Below are 14,965 nucleotides of genomic sequence, written 5' to 3'. Positions count from 1 at the left end.
ATAAATGCTTTAAAATAATCAATTCTCAAATTTAAACAAAATTAGTGTTCTTTTTTAAAAATCAACTCAAAAGAATATTATTTATCTTTTTTTAAATTAGCTTTAATTTTTGCATAGCAACTGTATTAATTGAAAGAACTTTTTTAACTATAAATATCAATAAGAGTCGACTTCTAATTGTGTTAGGAAGTGAATTTTTAAATAATTATTTAGTAATATATATAAAAAGAAAGAAATTTTGATGGTAGTGTTAAGAGAAAAATTATTTAATTTTTTAAAATATAAAACCTAAAATAATAGAATTTTAAATTATATATTATTATTTAAATTACTATTTTAGTATTGTAATTTATATATTAGATATTTTGAAGGCTAATCATATTTTACAATAATAAAATATAATCATAACAATAATCATGTTATATGTACATAAAAAATAATTATTTGTATAAAATATATATTAAAATATAAAATACACATTAAAAATAAGTTAAACAATACATGTATTTATACACAGATATATAATGGTTAATAGATAATTTAATATTTAATTTTTTATATACATATTATTTTTATTATAAAATTTATTATGATGTTATATAAATTTTGCCCCCACTACTAAAATTTTCTGGATCCGTCACTGCTTGATTCTATTTATTATCTTAAAAATACAAAAACCATAAAAAATGTTTTCCTTATTAATGCTAATGATGGATTTTTTTGTCTTCTTCCCTTATCAGATCTCCAACTTTGTGATTGGACTGTATTTCCTAAGTGTTGTAAACAATTTTGGAATCACCAGTGTGTACTTGGGGTTCTCAACTGTGTGTATTCTTGCTGTATTGTACGTATCTGGTAATGTTGTGGAAACAAAGGGTCGTTCATTAGAAGAAATAGAACGTGCTCTTAGCCCTGCATCTTAATAACATCCTTATCAAATGCATATGCATAATCCTAAGTGGTAAGTACTGTGACTTTGACTTTAGATGCGGTTATTGTATCTATCTTATGTTGAGTTAACTTTGAAATATAATCTATAGTTAAATATGGCATAATTCTGTATTTATTAATTATTATATGGAGCACAAATGATAGGAAAAAAGGCTAGAAAGAATTTTCAATTAAGTTCCTATATTTGTTTTCTTTTCAATTAGGTCCCTATATTATATCAGATTTTGTAACTAAGCTCCTGTGACAAAAATATTGAAATTAACGAAATATTCTATTAAACTATATAGATTATTTAGTTAAGTATTAGGCATATTCGTTTTGTTTAATGGAATATTCCGTCAATTTTAGCGTTTTTGTCATATTAGGAACTTAATTACAAAATCTGAAATGGTATAGGGACTCAATTGAAAAAAAAAAGTATAGAGACCTAATTGAAAATTCGGTGAAATTATAGGAACCGACAAAATAATTAAACCTTAAAAGTATAATGCTAAAGAAATTTTTTTTTGGCTAACGTTAGCTAATTTTTATAAAATTTGTTTATCTTAAATTCTAGACCTTAGATTATAAATCTTTAATCTTAAATAATAAATTGTAAACCTAAATCGTAAAATTGACTAACTAAGAAAAGACGTAAGACTTTATCTAGACTTTATATTTATACTGAATGTAAAACATAGACAAATTAAGAAAAGACGTAAGACTTTAGCTTGATTCACGTCAAACTTACCATAATTTTTAGATATTTCTAAGACAAATCAAAATGGAAAAAATAAATAATATTATTGACTTGATGTCTATAATTTCTTCGTCTTAAAATCATGTATATATATGCCAACAATTCGAGTCCAATAATTTAATCCTCACAACTGATTATGAAATTTTAGTATTGAAGAAAATCTATTGATTTTTCTGGTTGATCTCTCTCAATAATTATCACATGGAGCGAAACCCACCATATCATTTTCTCTTCATTATACTTGGCATATCACTAGCAACAATGGCACCATTATTCTTCTACACCTTATACTTCAATTCACAACACTTTATTATATATCCCATGACACTTCCAATATTATTCACAACATTTATGTCATCACCACCTTCATTAGAATTACCAACAAATTATTCACAACCGTTAGATGTAACTACATCACATAATTTCACCAAAGTGTGTGATTTGAATACACCAACAATCATGCACAACATGGACGATGAAGAGTTGTTCCTCAAAGCAAGTATGGTCCAAGGAATCCAAGATTATTTTCCTAAACTAATAACTAATAATAATATTGTTCCAAAGGTAGCATTCATGTTCTTGGTGAGAGGTGCATTGCCCTTAGCACCATTGTGGGAGACAAAGGACACAGGACACAAAGAGTTCTACTCCATTTACTTGCATCAACATCCTTCTTTCAATGAAACCTTGCCTCCAGATTCTGTTTTCTTTGGAAGAAAAATCCCTAGCAAGGTTAGTTTTATTTTTTTAATATTTGCGAAGAACAACGTTTTTTTTTTAACAATGTAAATAATAAATAAAAAAAATAATTTTCATTTTAAAATTTAAATTTTGAATTAATTAAATATAATCTTAGTTAATGGGCCTGAAATACAATTTATTGTTCACGTTGTTTGCATCTCTTATTGTTCACCTAGCTGTTTGATTGTTTCTAAGATCCTTGTACCTATTGTTTTTCTTACATCATTAAAGAATGAATTTAATTAATATGTATTCTAAAAATACATATTAAAATTATTATTATTAGTTGAAATATTTTCTTACATCATTAAAGAATGAATTTAATTAATATGTATTCTAAAAATACATATTAAAATTATTATTATTAGTTGAAATCTTTAAATATTTTATTTAATAATATTAAAAACTTAAATTTATATATATGGATAACCTTAAATGGCATATATTATCATTATTGTTCATTGACCACATTATAACTATTGGTTTCGATTTTTATTCCCATTAAATTAAACGGATTCACATAATTAATGGATTGCATCAATATAAAACATTATTATTGGTGGTGTTGCTTTTGTTACGCTTGGAAATTAATTATCCAAAAAAAATTGAGGGTCAAAAATTTTATTGAGTGAATAGCTCATCCGATCCCTGACAATTACCTCAAAAGGAGAACGAGGTTCTCAAGAAAAAAATACACCAAATTCGGCCTCTGATCTTTTTTTTTTGGACTGATTAGTCCTTGTATCAAAAAAAATATTGACTTTTTTTGGCACAAAGGCCTCGTTGTCCTTTCGAAGTAATTATCAGGAACCAGGTTTATTTTTTTTTTTAGATGAACGCAAAACGTAGCATCACTTGGGTGGATTGGTCAATTGCTGAAGGCCCTCACCCAAGAGAAATTGGTTCAAGTAGTTATAACATTACTTATGAGTTTTTGAACAAAATTAGGTTTGGATCAAAGTGTGTTTACAATGGGAACATCACCAACATGTGTTTCCTCTTTGCTAGAAAGTTTCTTCCAAGTGCATTAGAGCCTTTGCTTAGGGTGTCTCCTTTGTTGTTTGGTATTGATCCTTAATTAGTTAACATATAATTCTATATATAGTAGTTTATTTATCATCTTATAATTTCGTTTTTTCTATTAAATAATGAATTGAGTAAAGTTGCGTATGTGATTTTTTTCAAAAATATCTCTAAAGTTTAATTATATTCAATTTTGTCACTAATGTTTTTTATTTGTATCAAAATTATTCCTAAATGTTAATTCCATATGAAATGTTGGGGACAAAATTGAAAACATTTAGGGATAGTTTTAAAACAAATCGAAAACGTTAAGGACAAAATTAAATAAATCGAAAACCGTAAGGATAAAATTAAAATTAAACTATTAGGGATATTTTTGAAAAAAAATTACAAACCTTAGAGATAGAAAATATATTTTACTCTAATGAAATTTAATTTTGATGTAGTAACAGTATAATATTCAGTTATATAATATTAGCAATAATAACTGTTACGAGGATTACCTGAAACATTGATTTGGGCCTGAACATGAGGTCCAGATCTCTTTATATGGCAGCGTCCGACTTGTACTTGTAAGAGACTCCGATGCTTAAGTTAGCAAGGACTTTAAGCAAGTTTTTAGTAAATATACCTAAGAGATGTCCATGTATTTATTGTAGAATAGATAACGACTTTTTGAATAGTTCCACCTTTGTTGGTAGATAACAATTTCTTTTATTTTAGAAATTTGTTAGAATACTTATTTGAATAAGTAAAACTGGTCCTTCTTATCGTGTCTGATTTCTTAAGAGGTCAGGTAGGTGGAAGATTAGACAATATCTATAAATTAAGTTTTATTTATTTTGAGTCTGACTAAATTATGAGTCAATGCATAAACAATAACTCTTGATAATTTTTTAAATAAATATATATTTATTACATCAAAATTCAACTCTAAACATATTTATATATGAAATATGTATGGTCCAAATAGTCTTAAAATATTACACCCAAACAAGTGATATAGCCTATGAAGCAGAACCTAGGATCTGTTTCATTATGTAGTCAACAAGTACATCCTAGTAACAATTTCTAAACCGCTAAATTAACCATGCAGAATTTCAAGATTCTGCTTCAATTTCAACTAACCACAACCAAACCAAATAGGAACTCTCTAAAGTCACTAGTTTAATTTATAACATAGTCAAATGCATGGAAATTAACAACACTCCCTATATTATAATAATACTACAGAGTAGTCATCATTGTTATTAACTTATTATTGATATCTATATATTTATATAGCATTTATTAGCCTGTGCCTAAATACCATTAAGTCCTCCATAGCATTAACATCATATCAAACTTGATCATTATCTTTCATTTCCATCTCTGAAGGGAAATTGGTTTTGTTGCCATCACAATCATGGTGTGCAGTGTGCACTGTGATTCCCCATTCTGGTTGTTGCTCTGGAATATTGTTCTCAATTTTGCTATTTGCATTCTTGTATATGAGGTATAAGGCCATTTGAGCGAAACCAAACAAAAATCCTAGCACATTAGGAAGCTGAAAAAAATAGATCAAATAACATAATTGTTACTCTTTATTTATAAAATATTGTATTTACAAAATACTGTCTCAATTCATCCTATTTCATCAGATCCGGGATGGGATATGGTTCCGAAGGATGAACTGGACAGTTCCAATAAAATTTCATTTTTGAACAAAAATCCGATAGACTAATTTAAAGGAGGGCCCCATTGGCGTGCATCCATCCAGTAGGAATTGAACCTACGAATTCGCCAATTATGAATGATATATTATTTAATTTCTTACCATGATGTAATAATCCTTGTCGAAGAGTCCATAGAAAAACCACATGGTAGCACAGAGGGTAAGAAACAAGGACAAAGAAAATGGCATGTACTCTACACTTTTGGTCTTCATCACCCTCCTCTGCAATTCATGCAAGAAGATGCTAATAAAAAATGTATAATGTTTATTGAAAGTGAAAGTGTTGAAGATTAATAATTGAATATGAAAATATGTATATAAAGTTACCATGATACTTAAGGGTGCAGCAAACACTGCAATGTTGAAAATGGCGCAAATCCAACCAACTGCATGAACACGTTTGTCCCCTCTCACAATGAAGGTGGTGATTATCATGGTTATGCCAAGACCAGCCACGTCAGCACCAAGCATCATCCACAAGGTAGAAATCTGTACAATAATTCATCAAATGTGTTTGAAATTAGAAACAAATGTATAAAATATCTAATAATGTGAAAACTCGCGTGCAGTTGTTGAGAATTGTTATATAATTTAACATGTTTGATTAATGGTGGAAACTTATTAGGTACAGTCGACTTCACATGAAGTTGATAGCTGAGAGCCGTTAGATGAAAATTTAGTTAAATCAGCCAAATCATCTAACAGCTCTCAACTATCAACTTCACGTGAAGTTGACTGCACCTGAGTTTTCACCTTAAATTATTATCTAACGACTCTTGATTATGAATTTTGCATGAAAATAACTCTACGTGAGTCTTTAACAAATATATAAATATTAAAGTCGTAATAATAAATGTTTCACCTTGTGCTTCCTGGGAGCATATATAATATACATGAGAAGGTATGCAACTTCTATAACACATCCAATACAGTTGATGGTGATGATCAAAATTGCATTGGTCTTAAGGTAACCATAATATAACAGTAACATTGCACTTAGAAGTGCAACTACATATGGAATTGATTGAAATCCTTCAGATGATTTGTTCTTGTATATTGTATAGAAGGTTGGCCTGCATTAGAAATTTAATTAAACACACACAAATATATATACAAGTTTCTAGTGATATTCACATTAATATAATTTGTAATATTGTATTGTTTTAGAATGGACTTACAAGGGTGCTAAGAACACCATGAATGAGACAATGTTACCTATGATAAGAACAAAACAGAGGGAATCAGTAAATAATAACGAAATAATATAATTACTATATGCATTACCCTTATAATTTTGTGATGTAAACCTTTTTGAGAATAACATATTGAAAAAGTACAAAACAAAGATTTCTAGCCTTTTTGCTAGAGACTACCCTATTGGAATAAAAAATAGAAAGAGTAATAATAACTAGAGAATATGATATTATTAATTGTTAGATGATTAGTCAGATATATTAAATTATCTAATAATTTACAATACTATTTTCATGTGAAGATGTCATTATGAAAATATCTGTCTAATAACTAAATATAACATATTCAAGACAATATCAAAGTTGAAAATAGTTAGAATAATAATCAAATAAAAAAAATGTATGTAATTCTATATGGAATAAAAGTAGTACTATAAATCTAATTAATGTACCTAGGAGACCAAAAATGAAGACCAACTCATGATCAGATAATGAAAACAATTTTAAATTAGTGAAGTTTTTTTTTTTTTTTTTGAAGCAAAGTTTGAGGGGAAGTTTGTGCCGTTAATATAGTTATGAGTAGGACAATATTTTTTTTTGCTTCAAACTAAGGTTTGCCACATCCCATATATATATAGTGGAGAGAAGATAGGTTCTAAAAATTATTGTTGCCTACCATGGACCACACCACTTTTTTTTAACACCTTTTCATTATCATATGATTCACATCCCATGAAGAATTCCATCTTTCAAGAGCACTAATTAATATAAGTTTATCAACCAAAAAGACAATACCATACATTGCATGATACACACATTTGATCAATATTATCATGTTGGCAACTTGTGACATTGTCCATCTTAGATTGGCCTAGTTTTTTCTTATGATCTAACTCAAAAAATTAAAACTTCTACTCCTTTATTTTAAGAGCAAATGGTAAATTGTTAGCCACATCTTTGGAGTTATAATAATAAGGGTGTGAATTAATAACCAGAAATTAAAGCATATGTTTTAACTAATGGCCAATTGGCCATGTAACGTGAAAAGATTACCCTTTATTGCTTTATATACTTCCTACGTAAACAACTACAACATAATTTGATGACTACGACATTAAAGATTATTATATATAACATGACGATAAAAAGTTACATTACTTATTATCTTTATCCATTTTATTGAACAATTTCATGCAAGAACCGAACATGGGTGAGCTACTTCTTTTACCGCTATACTGCGGCACTTGTATGCCACTTATATTCTTTTATCATTAAGTCAAGAATATTATAATTTACAAGAAGAATTTTTCTAATTAGTGTTTGTTAATGATTATGTACTAAAAATATAAACTTTTTTTTTTACATAAATAATTTTAAGAATGACCTATAAACATGGTCAAACAAGAGTCAAGTTCTTCCTAAAGATATTGGGTAAAAGAATGGAACCCAAAATAGCACGTTGAGGAATTGAATTTCTCTTCGGTGAGAACTAAATTGGTAGAAGTTGATTAGTTGGATTTAGAGTATAAAGAGCGTCATTTAGTTGAAACAAAACAAAACTAGATGTCTCTTCACTGATGTCACATACTATGAGCTTTAGTTTAACTTGTGGAAATCAACTTTTTTCATCGAACAGTTGAAAAAATTGAAATGACGGGAATACCAAAAAATATTTAGGATAAAAGGAGTAGGTCTGATATCAGACTATAACCATTGGACAATAGATTTCTTTTTCACTATGATATTACACTATAAAAGGACCTCAAGCCACCTCTTTAAAGGACTTTCTACCTTTTTCTCATTTTCTGAAGCTGAGAAGCTAAAAATCCCATCTTTTTCTCTCCCCAAAATTCCTCTCATTGTTCTTCATTTCATTCATCACCTTCACGAGTAAAAACTGGCATTCAGGTGTTCCATAAAAACACTCGACAACCATTAACCAATCCCTATCCACTTTAAACAAAGCTCATTCATCATCTTGTGACATTAAAGGAGGTCTTGACACTTGTTCTCAACCTCTATTTCTCATCATTAGTTTTTGTATTGCTTATTTGTCATTAATAGAAGTATTTTTTCTCACAAATTTATTTATCCCGAATCTCTCATCTTAATTATTATTTTTCACTTAATCTATTTTTCACGAAAATCATCCGAATCAGTTAACAATTCAGTTAAATTTTGTATTAAAAATTTAATAAAAAATTCAATGCATTGATTGCAGTAAAATTAAATGTTAAGAAAATTTTATTTGTATACTTCTTAACCGGTTAATAAACCTTCATAAAGATACTATTCAAATTCTTTTTCTTTTCCAATAAAGAGAAAAAATAATAGTAGCATCTACGTAGCTTATATTTTTTTCATAACATGATTGCTTTATTACAGTAAAAAATCAACCAAAATCATTTCTCATGATTGTTTAGTGTTATTAGCTGAAAAAAAGTTGGCTCCCTAACAACATTACTCTATCTTAATTAGTTTAATTAGTATGTGGCCAAAATTATGTCTTTAATTGCAATCTAACTCCTTGAAGGAGTATTTATCTTAATCGTAATTCAGTTTCCAAATCACTCTTAAGGTTCAATAATTCCAAGGAGGTATGTACACCAACCAAGGGAAGGAATGTCATAACTTTTGTATAGGATTTTTTTTTTTAGGATTCACCAAAATTTAAACTGATATTATGTTATGAAATCATTTATTCTAAAAGTTTAAACAAATAAATTAAAAACCACATGTGACTCGATGTGCCTACCACCACTTTAATTTTTGTCATGTCAATCAAACATTAAAATTAATCCTAAAATACCAAAAACCAAGATAAGAAAAGAGAACAGCGTCATCATTATATTCTCCTTGTTAGAATAAAAGGATTGGGTTCCTTCTAAGGGCGTTCCAAATTGTTTGGCTATTTCTGGCCATAGTATTCAATTATTTGGTCACTTTAACTTCCACTTTATTTGCACACATGTTGTTCCTAGATCTTTTTCTTCTTCATGACACACATTCCAATAAGTTCTATATTATCAGAATTGAATCTATAGGTTATTACGAAACCTCAACATAGAGGAAATACGAGACAAAGAGGATATCATATCCTATGAATTCAAGAATATGATGACATCTAATACTATATTCATTATTAATTAATCTCATGAAATCTTATTCTTGATCAAAGATCGAATATTCTATCTTTATTTTATGTCTTTTAATTTAATTTATATTTTTTTAATAACTGTCCCACTATGTTACCAATAGCATATTTGTCAATTTCTGCCAACTCTTATTTATAACTGTGTTTCATGGAAGTGTCTTCGTGGATGTGTCTAATAAAAATATCTTTTTTATGGTTGTGTTTAATAGAAGTGTCTTTATAAATATATTTTCTGGATGTGTCTCTTTATGTATGTATTTAAAATATAATAATTAATTATTGTTGACAATAAATTGGCAGATAATATGTTGGTACCCTATATTTTTCCTTTTAATAAAATCGGTCCCGCTACGTTACCAATAGCATGTCTGCCAACTTCTGCCAACTCTTATTTATAAGAGTGTTTCATGGAAGTGTCTTCGTGGATGTGTCTAATAAAAATGTCTTTTTTTATGGTTGTGTTTAATAGAAGTATCTTTATAGATATATTTTCTGAATGTGTCTCTTTATATATGTATTTAAAATATGATAATTAATTATTGTTGGCAATAAATTGTCAGATAATATGTTGGTACCCTATATTTTTTCTAATAAAATATTAGTATTAACTGAGTGAAACTTTGTACGTATTATTAGTTATATATTCACTTAGAATAATTGAGCAATATGAATTTTGTGTTGCTCTCTTCCAAATATTTTCTCACATTCTAACTTGTCTATTAAGATTAGGTCTCAAATTTTTGTTTTACGTTTTAGTTTCGGTAGCAAATATAAAGTCTTAATTGTGATTTTTGTATCTATGAATATGAAAGCAAGACGGAAATTCACATAAAATTATTTTTATGTAAAATTAATAATTTAAAATTAAGACAAATAATGCATATAAATTAACTAGAGGTTGGTTTTACACAATTTTACCAAAGATAAAAATGTAACAAAGTTCTACCAAGAGCATTTTTTTATATAATTCGAATTAGAGCTACTCGAATTACACAATTCATAGTAATTCGAATCACACTGATTCGAATTACACACACTAATACACACTGATTTGAATAACCCTGATTCAAATTACACACACTAACACATACTAGTTCGAATTAGCATCATTCGAACTAGTCCACAATTTCGTGTACATAGTAATTCGAAACAGGCTGTTTCGAATTACCTCCTATTTTGGCTGCCATTGGTAATTCGAATTCTACTCATTCGAATTACATAGCCCTTGCCTATATAAAGAGTTCGAAGTAACCTCATTCGAACCACTATTCTAAATCCATGCCCCACCAAATTCATGAGAAAAGGACTCCCGTACGACTCCAACAAAGGCTTGAGCAGAATATTTAGTCGATGGGGAATAATCCAAACCGACTTTATCGTTTGGATGGAGTAGCCCATATAGCTAGTGTTATTAATGAAGATGTTAGTGCGAACTTGTTCTTTTAAAATAGGAGTGAATCAGTTATTTTTTTTTATATATTTTTACCTTTGGTGTTTTAGAATGGTAGTCGTTATGTACCGTTGCTAAGTTAGATAGGATTGCTATACAAGTGGTTTTGTTAGTGAATGATGTTAGTGGTTTTTATATTCTGGTACATTCTGTATGCAGCCCCAACGATGTATTTCGAGCATGCGACAGCAGCAGGGTATGCGTTTGGATGAGAGGTATGTTCCGTACTTGCAGATGGTTGGCTTATACCATCTTACAAGGCTGAACGAGAGATGGTTCATACTAGACGAGCCCTTGGTCAGTGCGTTCATTGAGCGCTGGCATCCGGAGACGCACACGTTTCATATGTCATTCGAGAAGTGCACTATTACACTGCAGGACGCGGCGTATCAGTTAAGACTGCCGATCGATGGACATTATGTTAGTGGTTGCCTGACAGATTTTCAGACGTACGTCGAGGGTGGTCAGCCAGCTTGGGTGTGGTTCCAGGAGTTGCTGGGTGTGTTACCTCCTGCGAACCAAATCCAGAAGTTTGCAGTGAACTGCAGCTAGTTTCAGGAGACATTTGGAGAGCTTCCTGAGGGAGCCGATGAGCCCACTGTTAGAAGGTATGCCCGGGCCTATATCATAATGCTATTAGGGACTCAGCTATTTGCCGATAAGTTCGGCAACCACTGCACATTCACATTAGGTGGCTCCCATACTCAGAGGATCTTTATCAGTGAACTTCACACCAGAGCGTGTTTTTCTCTTAATGGACCCTTTATAATGCACCAACACTACAAAACTCTCATCACTAGCCATTTTGTCTCACTCTAATAAGAGGAATTCACGTTCACACCATACTTATACACGTCCGAGGCTTCATAATTCGAAACAGCCAATTTCGAATTATATATGTATAATTCAAATCAGCTAAATTCGAACTGCATAACGAATAGCTCACCGTATAATTCGAATTAGTTTGGTTTGAACTACCTAACATGCATAGTTTGAATTGATCAGCTTCGAGTTACCCTCCCTCATAATTCGAACAACCTTGATTCGAATTATTTCTGTTTATAATTCGATCGAGTTAGATTGATTCGAATTATATAGAGATATACTTTTGGTTGATCCATGTCTCATTTTTAGGTTTAGTTGAATCATGTAATTTCTCCTCCCATCTGATTTAATACTGCGATTTGGCCTTAAAATTATTATCTCATAATTTAATTAAATATATTAAATTTTTTTACCATCCCTTTCACATATTTAAAGAGAACTACATATGAATATTCTTTGAATGCAAATATCAGTCTTCTCCTCTCAATATTTTACACGTACACCCTCCAAAAATAGAAAGAAAAAGAAGAATGGCAAAAAAACAATAGAGAAAGACGGTAATGGAATACATCAATTATAGAATGGTGTTAATGATTGCATGAAAGAATTATCATCAAAAGCAATATTCACCACATGATCAAACATGACGTGACAATTGATATGACTAGTCATGCATGCTGCCAAATCAAACGTGCCAGTACTAACCACTGTTTGGATTACACGTGTAACAAATTGGCCACAATTCACTCACCGTTGGCACGTACCAATGAATCCAAAGCAAAAGCTACTTTTATTGTTTAATGGATCGAAATTGGGTGCAGCCTTATTAGGGTTTTCAAAAGAGAATTGAGTTGTTTTTAGCTCAATTTGCAGTTATGTGCCCATGTTAATGCATGATTGGATCCCCAACACGTGTGTTGCAAATAAATAAATAAAAATAAAATAAAAACTTTTTGACACAATTCCCAAAGATATCTGCCTATATTAGGATTTTATAATTTTACTATTAGGTTTGGCTAATTTATGCCTTAAAGGCATACCTTAAAATTGCTAGTAATAGAAAATTGTAAATAATGTATTTTAATAAATGCATAAAAAAAATTAAAAATTAAAAATTTTTATCATTTTTTATAAAAAAAACAATAAATAATTTTATTATATATTTTAAAACATAAGTTAGTTAAATCTTTTACTATTTGTTTTTCTACATTTTCTTAATGAATATAATAAGATAAAAAAAGCTTAGTTTAGAACTAGTTCGTTGGTAAAAGAAATGAAATAACGAAAAAAATTTGTTACGATCGGAGTGGAGTTAGAAATATTTTTAGAAGGGGTGAACATAAAAAATATAAGTTAAAAAGAGAGAAAAATTAATAATTAAAAGATAGTTAAACTAAAAAATTGAAAGTTTGAGAGGGACCATTATCCCCTTTTTCATGAATATGACTCCGCCACTTACATCTATGCTGATAGAAATATATCAAGGGAACAAAATTTCTAAAAATTAACAGAATTTATTGTTTTTAGTTATTAATATAATTTTTTAATTTAATAATTTAATAATATATTTTTAATTCATATTTTTAAATATTAATAACTAAAATTAGTACTAATAATAACTTAATTTTATACCGACTAATAGATTGGAATAATTTCCATGAAGAAAGAATATCGGCGATATTCTAATAGTGCCATAGTGGGATGAGTATAGATTCAATAGAAGAAAAAATAATCTAGTAATTAAATTTAAATTCTTAATGGCAATTTAAGTTGTTTTTTTCCTCTAAAAGAGAAAAAAAAAACAAATATTTTGAAATTAAAAACAAAATTTAATGATATATAAATTAAAACCGAAGCAAAATATAATAGCCACATTCTGAATAAGTACCATAAAATTAGGTGGGCTTGCAATTTGAGTAACACTTGTGTTAAACTACGATAGAGACTGTTAATTAATTAATTAATTAATGTGGTGCCAAAGCTGGGTTTAATAGTTATTATAACTACGCGTAGCATTATTAATAATTTAGATATTCTATGACTCAAGTTAAAGACATTCTTAAAAAGTCATTGTAAGGGGAAAAAATGGAAAGAAGAAAAAGAAAGAAAAAGAAAAAAAAAAGAAAGAAAAGAAAAAAAAGAAAAGAAAAGAAAAGAAAGCATGTGTACTCAACAGTAATAACCAATCCTTCATTTATTTTCATTAAAAATATTGGTTAGCATTTTCCATTTTATAAACGATTAAGATATTTGTGTCTTTATAAGAAAAACTATGATTTTATGTCTTTATTGTAGTAATCGTCACTAGTTTAATTTAATACATAGTCAAATGCATGGAAATTAACAACACTCCCTATATTATAATGTTATTATTGATATTTATATATTTATATAGCATTTATTAGCCTGTGCCTAAATACCATTAAGTCTTCCATAGCATTAACATCATATCAAACTTGATCATTATTATTAGTAACAACCCAGACCATCTTCTAGTACGATATGTCCGCTTTGGTACTTTTGTGTTTGATGATAGGAATAATAGCTGAAGTCCCCACATTTACTCGTCAAAACACGTTATGTTAGAGAGAGATATCCACACCTTTATAAAGCATGCTTCATTCTCCTCCCCAACTAATATAGGACCTTATACATTATTGTTCTCAATTTTGTTATTTGCATTCTTGTATATGAGGTATAAGGCCATTTGAGCGAAACCAAACAAAAATTCAAGCACATTAGGAGAAGCTGAAAAAATAGATCAAACAACAGAATTTATAGTCTTTATTTATAAAGTATTTCATATCTATTTATTGTTATATATATATTTTATCCAATAAGAATTAATATTATTAACTACGATAAATAATTAACCCATTCTATCCAATAATTATTAGACATGTCACAAAGAGTAACTTATTCTTTATTTTAGAGAATGTGAGATAAAATTCGATATAAATATAGGAAAAGTCTAGGGGACCAGCAATTTTATCAAATTCTAGCCAGCATGTAACCAGAAAAAAAAAATGAACTATTAGATGAAATCTCACACCAATCTCATACCATTAAAATCATCATTGATGACTATTTGATGGTTACAAATCACAAAAGTTACTGGCCTACTCCTCGTAAATATATATCACAACCTAAAGCTACAAATGAATTAAATCATTAT

At 29.0% G+C, this 14,965-nt stretch overlaps 2 protein-coding genes across 2 annotated transcripts in view; one reads left to right on the top strand and one right to left on the bottom strand.

Annotated features, from left to right (window-relative positions):
* Positions 1 to 3,509, top strand: part of LOC107637476 — a 4,046-nt gene extending 537 nt beyond the window's left edge. Inside the window, exons 2-4 of the mRNA XM_016340889.2 lie at positions 741 to 839; positions 2,255 to 2,422; positions 3,264 to 3,509. Coding sequence (XP_016196375.2) covers positions 741 to 839; positions 2,255 to 2,422; positions 3,264 to 3,509 — 513 coding nt within the window. The remainder of the gene's footprint in view (positions 1 to 740; positions 840 to 2,254; positions 2,423 to 3,263) is intronic.
* LOC107635713 (bidirectional sugar transporter NEC1-like) lies at positions 4,381 to 6,961 on the bottom strand. The gene is made up of 6 exons (XM_016339266.2): positions 6,814 to 6,961; positions 6,347 to 6,383; positions 6,031 to 6,241; positions 5,496 to 5,657; positions 5,271 to 5,390; positions 4,381 to 5,000 (listed from the first exon to the last, which is right to left on the bottom strand). The coding sequence occupies exons 2-6, from the start codon at positions 6,364 to 6,366 to the stop codon at positions 4,794 to 4,796; spliced, it is 720 nt and encodes a 239-aa protein (XP_016194752.1). The 5' UTR covers positions 6,367 to 6,383; positions 6,814 to 6,961; the 3' UTR covers positions 4,381 to 4,793.

Source organism: Arachis ipaensis, chromosome B04 (assembly GCF_000816755.2).
Source record: "Arachis ipaensis cultivar K30076 chromosome B04, Araip1.1, whole genome shotgun sequence".
In the NCBI taxonomy this organism is placed as follows: domain Eukaryota; kingdom Viridiplantae; phylum Streptophyta; class Magnoliopsida; order Fabales; family Fabaceae; genus Arachis; species Arachis ipaensis.
This window is presented reverse-complemented; position numbering and strand designations above follow the sequence as displayed.

Coding starts and splice junctions, on each gene's coding strand:
- LOC107635713 (XM_016339266.2), bottom strand. CDS start 6,366: ATGGTGTTCTTAGCACCCTT. Junction 5,658..6,030: donor ATGCTCCCAGGAAGCACAAG/GTGAAACATTTA, acceptor ATTATTGTACAG/ATTTCTACCTTGTGGATGAT. Junction 5,391..5,495: donor CTGCACCCTTAAGTATCATG/GTAACTTTATAT, acceptor CATGAATTGCAG/AGGAGGGTGATGAAGACCAA.